At 34.7% G+C, this 21,724-nt stretch overlaps 1 protein-coding gene across 2 annotated transcripts in view; it reads left to right on the forward strand.

The window, feature by feature from the left end:
• MYOF (myoferlin) overlaps nt 1-20,762 on the forward strand; it is a 72,088-nt gene extending 51,326 nt beyond the window's left edge. For both annotated transcript variants that reach the window (XM_059821376.1, XM_059821377.1), the window contains 23 exons: nt 306-383; nt 2,258-2,439; nt 2,530-2,688; nt 2,844-2,942; nt 3,247-3,408; nt 3,931-4,096; nt 4,713-4,789; nt 8,554-8,565; nt 9,903-10,001; nt 10,659-10,784; nt 11,680-11,835; nt 11,945-12,036; nt 13,392-13,562; nt 14,101-14,249; nt 14,471-14,610; nt 15,587-15,675; nt 15,761-15,856; nt 16,481-16,622; nt 16,940-17,039; nt 17,942-18,135; nt 19,138-19,247; nt 19,592-19,739; nt 20,195-20,762. In XM_059821376.1, the coding sequence (XP_059677359.1) occupies nt 306-383; nt 2,258-2,439; nt 2,530-2,688; nt 2,844-2,942; nt 3,247-3,408; nt 3,931-4,096; nt 4,713-4,789; nt 8,554-8,565; nt 9,903-10,001; nt 10,659-10,784; nt 11,680-11,835; nt 11,945-12,036; nt 13,392-13,562; nt 14,101-14,249; nt 14,471-14,610; nt 15,587-15,675; nt 15,761-15,856; nt 16,481-16,622; nt 16,940-17,039; nt 17,942-18,135; nt 19,138-19,247; nt 19,592-19,739; nt 20,195-20,230 (2,783 nt within the window). In that variant the 3' untranslated portion in view covers nt 20,231-20,762. The remainder of the gene's footprint in view (nt 1-305; nt 384-2,257; nt 2,440-2,529; nt 2,689-2,843; nt 2,943-3,246; nt 3,409-3,930; nt 4,097-4,712; nt 4,790-8,553; nt 8,566-9,902; nt 10,002-10,658; nt 10,785-11,679; nt 11,836-11,944; nt 12,037-13,391; nt 13,563-14,100; nt 14,250-14,470; nt 14,611-15,586; nt 15,676-15,760; nt 15,857-16,480; nt 16,623-16,939; nt 17,040-17,941; nt 18,136-19,137; nt 19,248-19,591; nt 19,740-20,194) is intronic.
• The last annotated feature ends 962 nt before the right edge of the window (nt 20,763-21,724 follow it).

Below are 21,724 nucleotides of genomic sequence, written 5' to 3' on the forward strand. Positions count from 1 at the left end.
CATTCCTGTTTCTAACAGGAATTTTTGAATAGAAGGATTTTTAGATAGTCATATGGTGAAAAAAGCCCAAATAGCATTAGTGTTTTTTTTTCATTTCTGCTTTAAGTTGTGCTGGAACAAATGTTCGCAGGTGCTACCTCGTTGGTATTAGTAGACTTGTCACTAGAAAAGTAAAGCAGAAATGTTACTACAGTGCTTGTGCTTGAGTTAAAATGTGTAAGGCATTTTTATAAACTCAAAATATCTTCATTACAGAAAAGAAGCCTGTATAATGCAGTTGAACTCTTTTTATTTATTTGATACAGGAGTATATACTTACCACCTTCGCTGTTATGTCTACCAGGCAAGAAATCTCATGGCTTTAGACAAAGACAGTTTTTCAGGTATGGAAAAGTCCTGCTAATGGTGCAGAAAACCCACTTCTGCAATGAACTAGTAACTTGATTTAGCTACAGAATTTCTTAAATCCTTAAGGTCTGTGCGTAGGTCCCAGCTACTGAAACTATGCTATAAAGGAAGTCTCAGCTTCATTACATATAATCCAGATTTGGTTAGTACTGCCCCAGAAGCTGCCAAAAAAAGAAGTGCTCTGAATGCGCAGCACCTGCTGCTGCCAACAAATTCTCAAGTGAGGGAATGGGAATTCAAATGAGGTCTGAATTTCCCATGACCAATCCCTTCCCTGTGCCTTAGCTTCTCCTTCTAACCAAAGCCTACATACAGGTCCTAAGCTGTCCTGCAGTAAGCTTACACAAAAGCAAGGATGAAGAAAGCTGGATGGCTGTTATGTCACCATCTACCTCTCAGTGTTCAGTATTTTATATTAATTCATTACTGAGATGAACTTGTAGAAAACTACACTGTGCCTTACTAATAAGCATGGCTTTTGTTTGTTTATCAAGTGTACCTGTTGCCCTTTTATTTCCAGCTCTGAGGTATTCCAACAGTGTTGTATCCATTTGGCATCTTTGTAGTCAGGCTAATTCAATTATCAGGATCACAGAATGGTTTGGGTCAGAAGGGACCTTTAAAGATCATCTAGTCCAACCCCCCTGCCATGGGCAGGGACATCAAGTATTTAATTTTTGCTAATTAGAATTAAAATTCCACTGGAAAGTTAGAGAGCAAATTGAAGTTAGATTCTGTAAGAATATGTCTTTACACTTCCTTTAAATAAGGTCAGCCAAAGATACGGATGAAATGGACAGCTTAGAATTTTCTTTTGCCATCAACCTCCATTTGCATCCTTCTTTTTCTCCCCATTTTAATTAGTAATTGAGTAAGTGTAATGCATTTGTTAATTTGTTACAGAAGATATAGAGCTATAGATATTTTAGTACTGTTTACTAAAATGAGGGGGTTTTTTGTATAGCTGCCTGTGTGTATTGGTCTTACTTCAATATGCAGCACTTAAAAGCAATAGAAGAAACAATAATAAATGCCTCTAATTTGCATATATAGAATTCAAGATATGTACCTCAGATGCAGTCACACATAAACTAGCACATCTACATTTTATTTTCCTCTAAAACTAGTTTGAAGAGTTAGCCAAATTTTGTAAAACACTGATCAGGTACCTAGCCAGAAGCTGTTGAAACTGACCTAAAGATAACCTTTACAATAGCCTCTAGTCCTTAGTAATTGCAATTTGTACAGGAAATGTTAATGACCATCATCAGATACCTTCTACAGAGTTCTTGATGATTTAAAGACCTGCCAAACACTGGACCTAAACCACTTTAATCATTCAGCTGTTTCACAAGAAGAGGTTGCTATAAATAAGCATGTTTGAAAACAAAGCTTGATCTGAGCAATATAGCCTGGGAGAATTTGTTGTTTGGCAACTAGTCAGAACTAGAATTATTTCTTTGTATTATTTATGAGGCTGTACAGTTGTATATCAATGGAGACAACAAAAAAAAAAGCATCTACAGACAATACTTTAGAGGAGATTAGTGTTTCATTTTAGTTTTCAGGTTCTGATTTGCAAGATGTTTTATCATTTTCAGTTATTACTCTGTTATTCAAGACTTGTATAAAGGAAGCTATTTAGTAATCAAATGGAATTTGCTCTGTTAAATGTAAATTATGTGTATGTGGGGGCTTTTGTTTTATATAGAATGGCTTATAGAACTGTTACTAACAGAAGAAAAATAACATACTATATTTGATAAAAATTGTGCTTGTGTGCCTTATGGCTTGATGGGGTTTTGTTTGTCTGTAACTCTATGCTTTTAATCTTTGTATGATATTTCAGATCCGTATGCTCATGTTTCTTTCCTCCATCAAAGCAAAACAACTGAGATCAATCATTCAACTCTAAATCCTACATGGGACCAAACTCTCATATTTAATGAAATTGATATCTATGGGGACCCACAGACAGTAGCCCAAAACCCACCTAATGTTGTTATTGAACTTTTTGACAGTGACCAAGTGGTAGGTGAATGCTTTTTACCCTGATTGCTTAATTTATTTATGTTAATAGAGAAAAACATTAATGGCTATGATTGCTATTTTCGGTTGCAGGGTAAAGATGAATTCCTTGGAAGAAGTGTTTGTTCCCCCGTGGTCAAGTTAATCCCAGAAGAGGACATTACACCAAAACTGCTCTGGTATCCTGTAACAAATAATGGCAAAGCTAGTGGAGACATTCTTTTTGCTGCAGAACTTATTTTGAGGGACAAGGTATACATTTTTTTGTGTGTGTATTTACAGTATAATATGATATATTATATAGCCTTTCACAGTGAGTCATAATGTGAAGAATTGTCTTAATACTTGCAAGGTATTTCATTTAAGGAAGATGAGAGAAACTAATACTCACGTTTGTGTCTTAATAGGGTGGCACCAACCTTCCAATTCTTCCATCACAAAGAGCACCAAAGCTTTACATGGTACCTCAAGGAATTAGACCAGTAGTTCAACTCACTGCTGTTGAGGTATGGTTTATTCTTAAACTAACTGAATACAAGTACAGTCATCTCATCCTCCTGACAGTAAGTTTGTGTATTTGCTTCAAGAAAAAATATATTTCATAATGAGAAATATGGGGGATTTTTTTCTTTAAGTGTTTTTTTAGTTTCTTTTTTTTCCATTAACTTCCCTAAACAGCCACCTTGAAATATTTTGCCAGTCACATTTATTATTGAAAAGACTTCAATTCTTCTTTCCTACTTTTTGAGTATCATATTAAGTATATTGATATCTCTCCCATTTTTGCTTATATTGGATTTTACTTTACAGATTCTGGCTTGGGGGTTGCGGAACATGAAAAACTACCAACTGGCACCTGTTATGTCTCCAAGTCTCATTGTGGAATGTGGGGGTGAAAGGGTGGAATCTGTGGTGATCAAAAACCTCAAAAAGACACCAAATTTTCCATCTTCTGTTCTCTTCATGAAAGTTGTAAGTTGCAAAAAAACATATACCAGCTATCTATAGCAAAATCAGTTATCCTATACTTTTAAAGGTCAAGGATTTGTTACGCAGAAGAACTTGCACATCCTTTTTTGACTTAACATAAGCAATTTACTGAGCCTGAAAGTTCTAATAAAGATCATGTAAACATGTCTGTACAGCATTGATAAATTGTACAATTTTACATGCACAGTCCAGTGCAGCATATATATATATATATATTTGAAAAGGCATCAATTTATCTGTAGATGTGTGGCTACTTTCCTACTGCTAGTTTGGGAGCTGTGCAGGAGTCAAGAAAATTCAAGATTTGAGGCTATTAAAATTATTCTTACTGACATTTATTGACTCATAATATAAGCTTAGAAATTTTCATTCATCATACAGCCATAGAACATAGTAGTTCAATATTAAATAAATGAAGTAACAGCTCTAATTTAGAGGGGAAATCTTTATTCTTCATTTTCCTTCTGTTTGCATTATAAACAAACTCTAACCTTTCATTTTTAGCTTTTGCCAAAAGAGGAGTTATACAGTCCATCTCTTGTTATTAAAGTAATTGACCACAGACCATTTGGACGGAAGCCCATTGTGGGACAGTGTACTATTGATTTACTGGAAAGCTTTCGCTGTGACCCCTACACTACTAAAGAAGACATTGCACCACAACTGAAAGGTAGACAGATGGAAAATGAAAAGTTCTACTTCCTTATGAAATGCTAGAATAACCTATCTTCAGTGTTTACTCTGCATACTGTACTGATGAATAGCCATCTCGTGTTGTGTAATTATTTGAAGATAATGTGATCTGAAAGAAAAAAAATTAACTCAAGAGTATTAATTAGTGCAATATTCTGTGGAGCATAAGAGGACAGAGTGCAAAGGGAAGTCTACTTTCAGGCTTAGTGTACTGGTTCCGTGAAGTTCCTCTTTAATACAACTTGGAATTTAACTACCTGCAGGTTAGCCCTGCACCAAGTACCAAAGTACTGATCCAGTATTCCAGCAAGAATGCTCTGAATACAATGCTAACATTTTCTTCTACATTTTTTCCAAGTTTTACTCTTCTTTTAATTCTATATATTTGAGAAATGTTTGTGTATCCTGCACAATAATATACTGTGTATTTTTAGCAAAAAATGGCAACTAATTGCTTTCTTTAGAGGATCAAGCATACAGCCAGTAAATTATTTTGCATCTTCTGTAACTGTTTGGATTTCAAATCTGATGAAAATGTTTAGTAAGATATCGTTCCTACACCATACTGCCTTAATAAAATCTTTGGCTTACAGTTAGTCTACTCTCTGCTGCACCTCGCCAGGATACGGTAATTGAAATGGAAGACACACAGCCACTGCTAGCAGCTCAGGTAATCTTTGAAATTTGATGCTTGACTTTCTTCTTCAGATCTGTGATTTCTGAGAAACTATCTAGACAGCAAAATTGTCAGAAACATATGCAACCTTCTGGAAAGCCAGATGGAACAAAGTTACTTTGTCACAGGAAAGCAAAGGAAATATGTTAATCATTTTAACCTCTGGTTTTGTATAGTAAACATCAAACTATAGCTTTCTGTGCATGGTAAATTTCACCCAGTAGCTTAAGAATTAATTCACTTGTTCAATAGCTACTGAAAGCATATGACAGAACATTACCTAGTTGTCCACTAGTGATGGACTGTGCACTATCTTGCACAGACTGAGAGGTTTTAAATAAAGGTGCTAGAAGTATAGGTGTATGCTTTGGTGGGTACAGAATCAAAGCCATGGTAACAAAGACCTTCCGCCACTCATTTTATCAGTCATGTCTTTGCCTCTCTTACCATGAAGTCATCCAAAACTGATACCACTGGAACAATTCTGTCTGCACTAATACTACTTTTCTTTCCTTTTCTGTTGTGCCTTGTGAATCTCTCTACTGCTTTGATTCTTTCAGGATCACCACAATACAATTTTACTTTCCAGGTAAAAAATAATTCAGCTTGCAGAATTTTACTCGAGTTGAAACATGAGTGAAGACAAATTCCAGACAGTACATTTTCAAGGAAAAATTTTCAATCATTTCAATTATTTTAGGACTGTAAAATGTTCCCCTTACCTAGAAGGTGTTTTCATAAATTTCTGATGGCCTGTTATTTTAAAGGAAGCACAAAAGTTATGCCTGTTAACAGAGTAATTTTGCAGGCTTTTAATCCACAACTTTGATTTTTCAAAATTGCAGAATTTATTTTGTTACAGAGGTCCCAAAGTAAATACTACTGAATTTAAACTTTCAAATTCTCACTGCTATTTGAGTATGTTATTGATTGCACTGTTCTTCCTTCATTTCTTCTTCTGTATCTTAATGTCATGATATTCAGACATAGACTATGTTCTTGTATTTACTTTCATGATACATGTAAATTGTCCTTAATTTAGAACAGTCTCTAACTTCTACCTGAATTAGGCTTTCTGTTCTAATATAAACGCTTTATAGCCAGTACAGAGAATTTTTATTTCCCTTAAAGTTTTTAAGAAAAGACATAAAAAAAAATAAAGAAAACATAGCACTTTGAACCCACTGGTGAAATGGACTGAATTTGTGTAGTTGATTTCAACTGTAAGAGGGAAAATTTTAAATGCCTCGTAAGGTGAAACTCTAAATTTCTTTTAGAGCTTGACGTCACCCAAGCCAAATATCTTTTAACACTAGATACAGTGATAGCATCCATATGAGAGAGGAAAGAATATTCAAAACAATTCAAACTGAAATAAGTACAACTGTGGAAAGTGTAAGTGATATGCAGATAACACCCTGAGGACACAAAATGCCAAAATTTCATCAATTACATTCCAATTTCCAGTGTTTAAGCAGTATGTCAACAGCACTCAGCAAAATGGCTTCTCCAACAACAGTGCATGTATGTATGTACCAAGCTAATGCATGGAGATGACCAGAACGGGGTCGGATGGGGGAAGAATGTTAATGCGATGTGGTCATGAGGCTGTACTTCTCTTGGCAATTAATCCATAGAGAGATTTTGGAGGCGATGATGCTCATAAGTCTAGTATGACTAGTTAAAAAAATTAAGTTAGCTTTCTTCTGAAAGTCTTACTACATGTGTACAATATGTATGAACTATTAAAAACGTTTTTTGTGTGTCATCTTATTTGGAATCTATGTACTAAAAGCACCAAAATCACCAGGAATTATTTAACCACTAAAAGTCTACTTTCTGGATTATAAAATAAATCTAACTCTAAAAACCTAAAATTAAATTCTAGCTCTAACTTTTCTAGGGATCCACTGTATCTCTTAATATTTTTTCCATAATTTCAAGATGTTCAAAATAGTTCAGTGTGTCTTGAAAATTTCATGTATAACAATCTACAGTGATGTCACTGGGTACATTAAAAAAAGGAGAGTAACCGTTACATGATCTTTACCATGTGAATATTTCACTCCAAAATCTGAAATTTATCATATGGCATTTTAGTCTGTGTTTTGGCATTCTGTGAGCACATCCTGCTTAATAGATTTAGTAACAAAAATATCCAAATATTGAAGACTCACTATTTGCTTTGGGAATTTTTAAAGAAGGTCTTAAGGTTTTGATTTATTTTTTTTCTTAACCTCTTCTTCCAAGTGCATTATTTGAAGAGACATTTGAAGGTATATCAAGGGAAAAAAAAAAACCCAAACAAACCCACAAACCTTAATTTAAGCTCTTAAACAACATTATGCTTTGAGGAAAGATTCAGAGTTCTACACAATATATTTTGTGAAAAGTCTTTAAATTGGGAGTTTAAATTATTATTGCATAACTATGAAAGCTACCCTTCATGTTGTCAACATTACAAACCAGTGTTTAAACAAAGTCAAATTCAAATATGGCAAAAAATTCAAAATTACCTCATGAATTCTGCCTGCAAGTTTTGCAGAACACTAATGATATGGTTTCTGAGAATAAATCACTCCCAATTGCCTTTAGAAAATCTGACAGTCCCATGCAAATCTGAAAAAAATTATGCTGTATTTCTGATTTGAAGTTAAACAAGACTACTAAAATACAGCAGACCTGAATATCCCAGCAAGATTAATTACTTACAGTATAGAAATGGGAGTAAATGAGTATTGATATACCAGAGTGATGTCCTGACCTATTGATGCATTTGGCTTGTATTCATAAAATGTTTTGCATATTTCTTCTGCTTTGCACAAAAATTTATGGATTATGCCTTTAAATTTAAACACAAGGTATGATATATAAACACTAGCACAAATCACATTTGCTAATCATGGCTTCCAAATGGGATGCATGATGCTTGCTCATAATGGACTATCGGGTCATAATGACGGTATCTGTGATTTAACAGGTGAAGCATTTTGGATTGTGCAGATTGTTACTACACTTACACAGATAAATCTATAGACACATATACTGGTTGTTACTGTACTTCTTTTAATTCTGTAAAATTCTTCATTTTATTTTTTTTCAGACTCCTGACAATCCACAGCCTGTAAACAATTGAAAAATTATAGTAGAAGAAAAAGGGAAAAGGCTGTTGAGCATTAGCAAATTGTTTTATAAAAAAGTAAATATTTTAAAAGGGCAAAAAAAAAATCACTTGAATTTTATGTACGTAAAATTTGTTTGAAAAAGAATCTGGAATAGATTCAGTTTTGTAAGCGTTCTTAGAAACATTTTTCATCTGAAATAAATTAGTTCCAGTGCTCTTTGCAACAACAGATGAAAGCAGGGAATGATGATGCTACTGTGGAAATCAATAAATAGAATCCAGCATGTAATACTGCAATGATACAGTAAGAAAACGAAGTTTCTCTCAGTTTTGCTTTGTTATGTGAACAACATAACACAGTCCTGAAAACCAGCTTTTTAAAATTTTTATATATATGTTCAAGTTTAATATCTAGGACATACTGACAGCAGAAAAAAAAAAGTTAAACACATGGTATCTGAATATTCTTCAGAAGTATTTATAAATTATTGATATTAGTAACTTACTTTACTTACATACTATGTACAGAAACCTAGACTTTTAAAGCCTATTTAACTATATAAAATTCTACAAATCATATCCTTACCATTGTTTTTATCTTGCTCTTTTTTTATTAATTGATCCTCATGAGCAGCTTACGGAAAAGGTAATGTATACTACTTTTAAAAATCTACACATTGCTTTCCTGTACCTGAGATCTCCAACTGAAAATCAGTATATCAATACTGCCTCCTAAATTTTAAGCGTGTGGATGAGAACGGTAATATCTGAAAATGTTTGACACAAAACCTACAATCAACTTGTACAATGGTAAATTTAGGAAAAATATGCAAGACTGAAAATATAACCCCTACATATTAAAAAAAAAAACAACTCACACTTAACAATCTGTATAATACTTTAAGATTCTCTTTACGTCCAAACAATCTTAAAGATTTTTTCAAATTCACACAGTGAATGAATACTAGTCATTCTAGTCATTCACAGTGAATGAATACTATTCATTACTAATTGAACTATGTTTTTGGGGCAAATAATTATATTATGCAATCTCTATGGATAAATACAGAAAATAGCACTCTGTTGAACAAAGTGATTATCAGACTTAAATAAATAAAAATATAAAAAACCCCACAGAAATACTGTCTTAGTGGAATGTACGGATTGCTAGCATCTAGGGTTTCATGAGGCTCATTGAAGTATTATTTTTAAGAGGGCAAGACTCACTGCTCCTTCTTTTCAACTTCATTTGGTAAACATTAAGGTAGATCTCCAACTGCAAGATTCTGTCATGATACAGACAATCTCTGCTGGTTTTAATGAAATGATGTATGGTTAGAGCAGTTACAGGTCTGTCCCAGTGTTATTATATGGCAATGTAATAACTGCCATATAATATATAAAATAAATGGGAATGCTGAAAGCAAATTAGCACATTTATCCCTCAGGAAAAAATTTCAACATGTTCACTGTAGTTTTTACAGTCATGTAATTCCTGTAATGAATACCAGGTATGATGGTATTTTTCCTGAACAGCTGAAACTTATGACTGCACCGCCTAAGTGCACATTCACTTCTTCTAACTTAAGTAATCTAGAACTTAGGTGGCTATGCTGTGCTGCACTGCCAGAAGATGGAGCAGAGAAATACACACACCTCCAGAAATCAGTCCTTTGAGATAGATAGGTATCTAGGTACCAGTAATTAATTGCTTGCGTGGAGATGGCTGGCTGTTGACTATCAATGCAGCTGGATTATAGACTAGATACCTAAACCGGGGTAAGAGAAATTCCATCTTTTTAGCCTTAATATTTACATTCTAATTATCTTTCCGATGAGCCTTTAATATTACTTAACTGATAATAAGTTTTAGAGTATACTATCTTTTAGTATGCTTAATTGTTCACTGTTTCTGCTGTACAGCATGATATAAAAGAGGCTTTCTCTCCCAATAAGAGACATTTTTATTTGCTTTTCTTTAAGGAGGAAGAAATTGTTGATTGGTGGAGCAAATTTTATGCTTCAGTAGGAGAACATGAAAAATGTGGACAGTATATTAAAAAAGGATATGACACTTTAAAGGTATTGCTCAGGATAAAATAAATTAACATATCTCAATGTTTATAGGCCCAAAACCTGGTCAGAGCTGTGCCTTTGACCCTTTGTGCCCCTCTTTGAAATTTAACTCTATATGATTTCCTGTAAAGGTTCATTACTAATTCATGTGGTGAAATGAAGGTTTTAGGAAGATATCTTTTCTTATTTTCTACTTAACTACACTTATTAGGAGATATATTAAGAGCTTAATCTAACCTTCAGTCAAATAGAATTTTACTCTTGACTTCTTTGGGTGCCAGGCAGATCCTAAATAAACATACACATTGAGAAAGTATGAACACAGAGGATCAGTACTTTTACTGTCTGTTGGTTAAAAGTTGAAGTCAGACCACTTTCATTTCTCATCTAATACACCTAACAAAGAAAGTAAAGATAAGCTTGTGAAATGCTATTTACTCTGTTTTTAACAAGGCCTAAATGAAGCTTGATAGCATGTTCTCCAAACATTGCATTTGCTTCCACTTTGATGTAAAAATAAAAATAGTTCCAAATGCTTTGGTTCCTTAAGATATTCCATCAAACATACAATACACTTTGCAATGCCACAATGGTGGAGCTGATATGTATAATAATTTCTAAACTGCACTTTTTTCATTTTCCTTTTTCTTTTCTTTTTTTAAGGTGTACGACTGTGAATTGGAAAAAGTACCCGAATTTAATAGCTTAACAGACTTCTGTGATACATTTAAACTATACAGAGGCAAATCTGAGGACAGTGATGATCCATCAGTAGTTGGGGAATTCAAGGTAAATTTCAAATAATGGGCAACAACCAAATGCTAGATGCAGTTTTTTGTATGTAAGTAGTTATCATTTAAGTAAGTCTACATGCAAGCATTTCAGCTTAAATATGGATGCGTGCCTTAATAGGGGTAACAGATGCTCGTAACTACTTAGGTACAGGCCCTTCTTTTTCAAGGAAGGGACAGTTACACATTGCTCACACTAAATGTGATACATGTTAATTTAAAAGAAGTATCATTCCCGCTAATGTGATCTTCCCTGGTACCTGTGGAACAGAACCTTCCCAGATAACCTCTTGAACACAACTGACGTTTCACCTGCAGACGTTCTGAGTAAAGTACATTTTTAGAATGAATTTGGAAAAGGTATTTTGTACTATTTCTGTGGCTCTGTCTATGATTTTTAAAGATCAAAATAATGTTAACACTGTATTTAAAAAAAAAAAAAAACAAAACCACCAACACGCGCACACACAAAAAAAACCAAAAAAAACCCCACACAACACCACCACCACCCCGCCCCCCATCAAAAAAACCAAACCAAACAAACAAAAAAAACACAAAAAACCCAAACGTTAAATGATGCTTTTGGATAGGGAAACAAATATGAAGTATGTGTTACATATTCTCAGCTGGAGCAAACTGAGTAATTGCGTTGAAATCAAAAGAGCTGTATCGATTTCAATGGGCTAAGAATATAACCTTGCTTTTGTAGTAAGTCTTATCCAAAACCCACTAAAGTAAAACAAAAGACTTGTAAGTGACTGTGGGTCAGGCTATAATTTTGCTATTCCTGTATAAAACAGAGTGTGTATGTGTAGGATAAATAAGAAACAAACCACCTAGCAGAGTGACTTTTCTACATTTATCTTGACTGAGTCTTTATATTATTTTTTTAGGGATCCTTTAAAATCTATGCACTGCCTGACGATCCCACTATTCCAGCTCCTCCTCGCCAGTTCCGTGAGCTACCAGACAGCGGGCCTCAGGAGTGCATTGTGCGAATTTATATTGTTCGAGCTTTGCAGCTTCAACCCCAGGATAATAATGGGCTGGTGAGATTTTCTGCTTTTGGAATGTCTGTGAGCTAAGTCTGCTGTAGTATAGTTTAAAGTTAGTCTTGATAACTATTTCTTAACAATATTTTTTTCTTATTTTAAATAGTGTGATCCTTACATAAAAATATCCCTCGGTAAAAAAGTAATTGAAGACAGAGATAATTATGTGCCTAATACTCTCAACCCAATTTTTGGCAGGTAACAAACTTTTTTGTATTTTAAATTTATTGTATTTTAGAATTTTTTCATATTTTTTAAGATAAACAATTATTTGAAATATCCAATGCTCTATTCATAGTTATATACTCACAGTTAATTGTGAGTAAAGTTGCATAAGGCATTTCCCTTTTATATCACTGGACAACACAGGTGTTTGGCTAGTCTATAGATTTTCTGTATCACATGGGTAAAGTGCACGAATTCAAACAATGAATACATCTTAAAACCACCCTGTATTATGCATACAAGAATAACAAAATATGCTTATAGCATATGGAAAAAGCTTCAACTCTGAAAACTACTTGGATGGCACGATGACTAATCAGCTTAACATGTATTCCCAGTATGCTGGTCTTTCCTTCAAAGGCTAATGATATCTTTGAAATACATGAATAGAAAAATACTAATTAGGAATGGAGAGGTTACATCATCTTTATAATCACTAATGAAATTCTGGATCTGGTTTGGTGTCCAGAGTTAGAGGAGGATTTTGATAAATTACAAAGTTAGGAGAGAAGGACTAGAAGGATTATAAAGAGTTTGGAAAGCATACTTTGCAATAACGTGCTACAGGATTTCAGTTGTTGAGATTATGCAAAGAAATAGACAGCAAAGAGACTTGATTACAGACACAAAGTACCTTCAAAATTCCAGGTTTTTCCAGAATGATTCTGGAAGTCAAAGTTAAAAAGTTAGACTAGAAATAAAACAAACAAACAAAAAGATGCAGAGAACAATTAACCATGGAATACTTTACCTCAAGGGTAATGGATTCAGCAGCAGTAGAAGCCCTGAGGCTGCATATCTTGAAAGTAAATTCAGAGAATTTGAGAAAACTCTACAGTCTCTTTTGTGTAGGACAGCTAGATGACAGAAAGATCCCTTCTAGTCATAGAAGCTAAACATATTTTTTAAGGCTCCAGCTGTGTTTGTACTGTGGTAAAAAAAATTAAAAATTTCTCATCATACAGAAACTATGGATTGAACAATCATCCTTCTTAGAGAGTGGCTGGCAGAGCCACACTACTTTCTTTCTCAGTCCCAGTTCAAGCTGCTGCACAGAAAACATCTAAGTAATACATTGTGCAGAAAGGAAGGATGTAATAACCATAGGAGTACAAACAGAATTCTTAATAAGTGCAAATAGAAATTGGAGTATGAGTGGTAACTACTGCTAGATTTATCAGCATTGGAAGCATCCCTTTAATATCTTGTAAAGGCTATTGCTCAAAAATAAACTAAAAAGTGAAGGGTTTAAGTTGTTTTTTTAAGTTTAAAAATAAGAAGTATTGCTCAAAAGAGCAATAGTGTTAACTGGACATTTTTATGTTTAGAATGTATGAACTCAGCTGCTTCTTGCCACAAGAAAAGGATCTGAAAATTTCAGTCTATGACTATGACACATTGACTCGTGATGAAAAAGTGGGTGAAACCATAATTGATCTTGAGAACAGATTCCTTTCTCGTTATGGATCTCACTGTGGCATCCCACAGCAGTATTGCATGTAAGTCATTTTGTCTATTGAAAATTTTTATCTGTAAGATCTAGTAACCAGTCTCTGTAAAAAATCTGGGCTTCCTTCATCTTAATTATATGGTTAAAAACAATGCTATGGCTTCTCATGGGTGCTTGTTGTGTTCACTCTATAATCTGAATTTCAAGTTAAGCTGCAAAGTCTTCAGAAGAGCCTTGACTGAAAACCATGATGTCAAACATTTTAATATTCTCTTTATACGATAACGTGTGTTATTTCTGTCCACAGAATACACACTTAACAGAATTTTCTGACCTACTCATGGAAATAAATATGAAAGTATCTGTTAGCATAAATTATTTTGATAAGTAAAGAAAAAAGCACTCTGTCTTGGAAGGTAATTAAGCTGGTACAAAATTATGTCACTGTATCAAACTCAAGTGGCCTCAATCTAGGCCGTTACAGTGCTGCCCTTTCTGAATTAGTTTAATAAATACATTTTACATGACACGTAAATGCTCTGAAGGGTGAATAATTTTAGGATGTGTTTCTGTTTCTTTCCTAAAAGTTCAGGTGTGAATACCTGGCGTGATCAACTAAAACCAACCCAGTTATTGCAAAATATAGCCAGGTTTAAAGGCTATGCTCCTCCTGTCCTCTCTGAGAATGGTAGGAAGATTAACTATGGGGGACGAGACTATACTTTGGAGGAAGCTGGTGAGCATGTTCACTTATTTTATATTTCTGTCCTAAATTCATACTGATACAAATATAAAACTTTTCAGTTATTTATGGAAAATCAGAAAAAAATCTTGGATTTTTTTTAAATGTTGAGCAGTTTTCTGCTCAATTTTAAATATATGTGGGTTTAAATTTTTTAAAAATTTCAAATGCAAATCCTGGCTCATAAGCCCCTGTTCTTTTTCCATTTATTTCAGAAGCTAACCAAATTTTGCATCAGCATCTTGGGCCAGGTGAAGAGCGGCTAGCCCTTCATATCCTCAGAACGCAGGGTTTGGTACCCGAACACGTGGAGACAAGGACCTTATATAGCACCTTCCAGCCCAACATCTCCCAGGTACTATGAACCGGTTTACTTCTGGTTTCTTGAATGCAGAAATTGAGCATTCCTGCATTTATATCATGTTGTCAATAGAGTGGTATCACTCAGGGGGAAGACAGCTACAAATGAATATTACTTGGCTGAGAAACTAAAGCAGGTTAGTCTAGAAACATAACAAAATGCAGTTATGTTTTGCCATTAAGACCCCCAAATGACACCTTAAACGCTGACAGAGTGGAAATTGGGTAAGATTTATTTGTTACTTTGTTACTGAAATAAACTGGAATATGAGTTTAATACCTCACCAACAATAAAGGAGATAGCCTGGCTCAAGAGCTTCCTAGCTACATTCAACAAATGAGACCAAATTTGTCATTTCTCTACAAGGTCCAGAGATGGTAGTTTAAACACGAAGTCTTATATTGGACCTCTCTATTAGAGAGGAACAAAGGCTAACATTTGTTTTCTAGCATTTACTAACTCAGCAGTGGTTGTTTTGTTAAGAAAGTTCTGCAGCAACTGCAAAAATAAAGGGGCTTGCATTTGAAATAGAGTATAAAATCTGCAGTGGTTGCCTTACTTCAGAATCTAGTTAAGGGGACCGATCATCTACACTGGGTAGGCCACCAGCTGCAAACTATCAGCCACATGTGAGACACTGTACTTAATACCACCTCCTGAGAGAACAGAAACTTGGGCCTACAGACTGAGAACTATTTAGGCACCTAACTTGCACTGAATTCATTAGGAATTAACACCCCTACCACCTTCTGAATTCTTGTCATCATTCATTTGAAGAAGCTTATAGAACATGAGGGATTGGGCTTGCTCCTATCTGAAGTCTGTAGAAGTTCTGACATTGGTAACATGTGTGAGCTCTGCGCTGTGGCTGAAATTAGTACTAAGCATGTCAATAAGCAGTTCCATGGAATTACCATGACAAACCTGTATGCAACGAACAATCCCTCATCCATATTCTCCACTGCTACAGGGAAAGCTCCAGATGTGGGTTGATGTTTTCCCCAAAAGCTTAGGACCTCCTGGCCCTCCCTTCAACATCACTCCCCGAAAAGCCAAGAAGTGAGTACCCGTATATACTACACACCATCTGGCAGCCCTGACAAAGGCAATTCAATTCTCTTTCCCCAAATATTTTCTCTCTTAGATATATCTTGCGGGTGATTGTCTGGAACACCAAAGATGTCCTTCTGGATGAAAAAAGCATCACAGGGGAAGAAATGAGTGACATCTACGTGAAGGGGTAGGAGCACCCTGTCATGTAACACTTACCAATTAACGACATTCAGAATATCCTGGGAATGCCTAGACCATGGGTTCCAAAGCTGATTTGGTTCAGCCAAGTCAATGCACACTGCAACCTCTGAAATAGTGCTAACCTCAGAGAAGTACAGAAGTATTAGGAGATAAAGCATGACAAGTTAATGTGCAGTGAAAGATGCCAGAAGCTCATCTCTTGAGATGGGAAGTAACTGAAAAGATAGTGAGTTAGCTTTGGTGCTGCATAACCTGGATTCTTATTTTTTATGTTTCCTAGTCTTAATGTAAAAAATTCAATAGAAATCAGAGAAATATGCTAGTAGGCTATTGATCTAATTTCTCCTAAAAAAGAAGTAAAAAAACCCCACCAACAACTCACCACTGATACAGTACTGGTCTTAGCAGATCAGAAATTAAGTTCAGATGTTCCTATTTACAGTGCCAAATTGGAACCAAACTGAGAAAGGGCGTGAAAGACTCTCCAACCCTCTGTGAGCAACTTGTTTGCAACGGCTTGTTTGCAACCACTTAATGACATGGTTACAGTACCAAAAAGCACCAGTGTAGTCCCACTGCAAACACCAGGCACATCTCTCTGTATTTTCAGATGGATGCCTGGTAATGAAGAAAACAAGCAGAAAACTGATGTTCACTACCGATCATTGGATGGTGAAGGGAACTTTAACTGGAGATTTGTTTTTCCTTTTGACTATCTTCCAGCAGAGCAACTCTGTGTAGTTTCCAAAAAGGTAAGTATTTCTAAAGATTTCAATACTCAGAATACAGACTGTAATCTGTCTGATAATTTTGTACCTAAATATTGAAAGAGACAGTTTGGCTCAGTTGTGCATACTTTTCTCAAACTGCTATTGCAAACAGATTCAATTTTGCCTTTGAGCCAGGAACAACATCCTGGCAACAACAGCAGTCTCCTCTTAGCACAGGCACGATTAGATCCTTAATACTTCCACCAACCCCAGAATTCACAAGTACTAACAGACCACAGCTTTGAATTTTCATAAGTAATTTCAAAAAGGTGCTTGGGTTTTGTTTTTCAAAATTTTAGGAACATTTTTGGAGCCTTGACAAGACAGAATTCAGAATCCCACCCAAATTGATCATTCAAATATGGGATAATGACAAGTTCTCCTTGGATGACTATCTGGGTAAGACTTCGAAGAAAAGAATTATTGTTGTCTCAAAGTAAGAGATAAAAAACAATTTTAAATTATCACATAAGGATTGTGTTTACAAAGTGAGCCACTGAGCATGCAAATACACTCCTGCCTTACCACACAGTACAGGGTTACTTGTGCTCATGAATGAATGAGTGAATATTCACTCACTTAAGGCCTACTTGCAGGTAAACCAAGATACTTTTCATTCAGGTAAGCCCTATCACAAAGTGCATGAAATAATAATGTGCATGAAAACTTACTTTACTTCTTTCTTTAAGTAAAATTACTTAAAACAAGAGTACTTCAATTCTAAGTAAGATTATTGACATAAGACTGTAATTTAGGTTAAGCAATCTACTTCACACCATTACTAATCCCGACTTTTCGTAGAGATACTGCTCTGCAGAAGATTCTCTGCCCTGTATTAAGACAGCTCCAAAGTCTTTAGCTTACATGCAAACCATATAGGCCTCAAAATCTGAAAACAAATAATTGATTTATAACCATCATTAAAGTTAGCTAAATCATGCATTTAACTATCAGGAATTAGATTAGTATTACATTGCTGTATTTCATTATCTTCTGTTTAGGTGTGTGGGGGAAAAAACCTATTAAAAATCAAGTGATCTTGCATTAAAAAAGGGGAGGAGAGCTTGCTAAGTCCAATTTATCAACACCAGCACTTTCAACACCAGCAAGATGGGCTTAAACAGAGCCTGATGTGTTCCATTTCCCTGCCTCACACCATCCTTAGACAAACAAGAATGTAATGTGTATATTGATTGTTTTTCCTGTATAACATGTTTAGAGATAGGAAAGGTTGATGTTGAACCACTCTGCTGTATGGTTGGTTGTGTTTTGCAGTGTTTTTTTTTTTATCCATCTCCTAGGCTTTGTGGAACTTGATTTACATAAAACAATCATTCCAGCAAAAGTTCCAGAGAAGTGCAATACAGACATGATTCCAGAATACAAGGCAGACAGTTCTCAGAAGGCTCCCAGGACCGCCTCTCTCTTTGAACAAAAATCCATGAAAGGATGGTGGCCATGTTATGTTGAAAAGGATGGTTCCCGTATTTTAGCGGTATGATTATTACTGCTTTAAAAAGTACTTAAAACATGCTCACCTTGCTCTTCAAATTATAAACAAAGACTGTACAGAGTCCTCAGCTTAGCTGTTAGCTTTTAGTGGATAGACAGAGGAGGAATAAATAGAATATTCCATGCACAAGTTCAGGAATTTTGCTCCATCAACGTTTTTTTGTTTTAAAGTATGAGTTTAATACTTAAATTTATTTATTTTGTTTTTTAACTCTGTTTAACTTGAAGGACTCTGGTGCCAGATTGAGTCATGTTATCTCACCAAAGCAGCCAATAGAGTTGTTATGTGAATGAATTTATCACATTATTGCTTAGGAGAAACATGAGACATCCTAAATGCATTAAAAACTAAAAAAAAAAAGTTTAAATCCAAAGCATTTTTGTACACAGCAAATACAATTTATATACTGAGAACCCAGACTAGCTTTGTGATTATGAGGGTAATCAGGAGACCTAAAGCATTTAACCTGTTCTATGAAGAATATAAATGCATATTTATCACTTGCCAGAATATTAAGCCTTTCAAGTGTGTCTGTTTCATCTTTCTAATGTTTTTGCCTTTAAACTTTATTACTGGAATTTAATAAATGAGGGAAAATATTCAGAAACATCTATCAGTCACAGCAATATAAAAAATGAGATGCTTAGTCATTTGGAAAAGGTGCGGTCCTTGGGTTGTTCTTGAAAGAAGAGAAGAGTTGTTTTTGTTTTGCTAAATTGGAAAAAAAAAATGTACAGCTTAGAACTACAAATGAATTAGCAGAACCATTTTATGCACTGTGATTTTTTGGTTTTTTTGGTCATTCTCTGATACTGTGTTATGACACTGTCATAGTGCAGAAATAAGTATATTTTGATAAGGAAATGGAAAACACACAGAAGCACACAATGTTTGATCCCAAACTCTGCTGTATTTAAGTATCAAACAAGTACTATTAGTGCTGTTTCAATAAGATGCTTGTCTCATACCACATGTTTTTTGAAGGGTAAAGTTGAAATGACATTGGAAGTTGTCAATGAAAAAGAAGCTGAGGAAAGGCCAGCTGGTAAAGGAAGAGATGAACCCAATATGAACCCCAAACTAGATCTACCAAAGTAAGACATTTTTCTCTCACTAGCTTGAGAAATATATAATATCTAGCTATTATGATGTTCTTGACAAAATCTGCATGCAATAAAGGATCTATTAAACATCAGTTACCCTTTGCAAAACTTCATTTATAAAAGCCAGTCTTGTTTCCTTCTGCAAGCATTAGGATAAAATACAAGGTGGTCTCAGTATTAACAGCACACATTTACTGAAACTGCTATCTTACATTATGAAATGATCTGTGTTTTCTTCAACCTCCAAACCAGAGTGTTTTAATGTGTTATACTCTCACGCTTAAGTATTCCCTTTTTTTATAGCATGAGTAATACCTGTTTCTTTCAAAATGCAGCCGACCAGACACCTCCTTCCTTTGGTTTACAAATCCCTGCAAGACAATGAAATTTATTGTGTGGCGCAGATTTAAATGGCTCTTTATAGGCCTTATCATCTTGCTGATTTTACTCTTGTTTCTAGCAGTACTCCTCTATTCATTGCCGGTAAGAATTTTTAAATGTTACTGTTCTTCAGCTGCGCTATGAAGCTAGCATATACGAGTCATCAACAGGATACACTCCTTACTCAGACAAGAGATTTAGCAGGGAGATAGGGATTATATCCTTATAGCTATAAACAGTATCAACTGATTTTTACTGAGAAACAATTAAAGTTTACATTAAAACTAACCTATTAACTAAAGATGGAGCAAATGAGTGCTTAGAAGTGTTAATAACCTACACAATTAAACATAATTAATGGATGGTCTAGAGTCTGGATTTCAGTCTACTTTAATCTGAAAGATCTTACTCATTTTTACTGTTTTTTAAGTTAAATTACTACACCTTGAATACATTCTGATCCATTTTAATATCTTAAATCTCTTTTACAAAACTACACTGAAGTATTTTGTGTACATCTTTTTACTTCTATTGTTTCTTCCCTCCTCCCCCAACAGAACTATTTGTCAATGAAGATTGTGAAACCAATTTAAAGAAGAGCCTTTTACCTCACCTTTTTAAATAGCAATGAAGTTTTGCCTCAGGCTGTGGACCAAATTCAGCAAGGCTCTCCATCCTTTGTATCTGCTAGTATTTGGAACTGTAAAATAGATAAGTAAGAATTTAACCAAGGTTAGCCAAGGTTCAAGGGGTCATGACAGGTGTTTTTAAAAAACAAAGGATAAACCCCCTCATGTTTCATGTACATTTTTTTACTTCAGCAGTATCTATGGCTGGTAAAGTTCTGCCTTCCTTGCTTTTAAACTAGATTTTTGATAAAAATCACTCAGAAGGCTGCCTGCTATTGCTATCTCTTTTTTTAATGGATACTTCCTTTTGAGAATTCCTTTCTATTGGGCACGCTTTGAAACTTTGCATTTTAACTTAACAAAAAACAAGCACTAATAATTATGTATACCAAAGAAACCTCATGGTGCAATCAAAGAAGGGTCAGACTTGTTTCTAGAAAAGTTTTCAGCATCATACTGCTTAAAGTTCTTAGTTACTGCACTGTAGACTTGAAAATGCTATATATGTATCTTGACAACTGCATGTGCATAGAAATAAATAATATACTGTTTATTGAGTATAATTTACCAACATTTAAATAAACTTATCCACAAGTAAAATGCAAGTTTCCAGGTTTTTTTTAATCTATTGCAAAACTACAATGCATTAGGTATTGTATAGTGTCTATCAGAGGATGTAATGCCACAAATCTGGAGTTTAAGGTATTTTAACTTTTATCTTGACAGTGAAGAATTAGGAAATACTTCTGCACAAAGCTCTAATTAATTTGTTCATTAATTAGGAAATTAATAAAGAAATTAAATTTGTTGAATAGTTTCACTGTACTCCTTGTATTTAGTGATGATCCTGAATCAAAACATAAGAGGATACACAACCCAGATTCAACCCTTGTTTGAAATCTGATCTGCACATGGGAAATATTTCATTTAGCCTTGGTCATCTTCTCCCTAGGCACAGTAAAATATAATCTGCACTAAAAATCAGGTTATAGTCTGGGATTCCACCTCACCTTTACGAAGGGCCAGAGCAGAAGCATCTCTCTGAACATTCTCTGGTGCTTGAAATGTAGGAAACCTGAAATCAGCATTTTGTATGATTGTCACACTCTTGACTGGATAAAGACCTCAGCTGTCTTTAAAAAGATGACAAAAATAACTGCAAGAATGAATTAGTCTTGAAAAACCTCTGTCATTGTATTTAGCGGCACACTTAATGCTTCCTTATAACACAGCACTGTAAAATAAGCATGCACTTGTCAGGCAAAATAAGTAAATTATACTGACTTAATTCTGTTGAACAAGCTAGAATAAAGGTATTACATGAAATAATTACCAGAATGTGAAGTCCCATTGGCTAGAGCAGAGCAAGCAGCAGTCATCCTGTCAAAAAGATAACAACGCCCTTCTTTTTTGGTTGTTAAGAAACTTTCAAGCATCTTGACCTATGAACGGGAGCTC

This window comes from Gavia stellata, chromosome 9 (assembly GCF_030936135.1).
Source record: "Gavia stellata isolate bGavSte3 chromosome 9, bGavSte3.hap2, whole genome shotgun sequence".
Taxonomy (NCBI): Eukaryota; Metazoa; Chordata; class Aves; order Gaviiformes; family Gaviidae; genus Gavia; species Gavia stellata.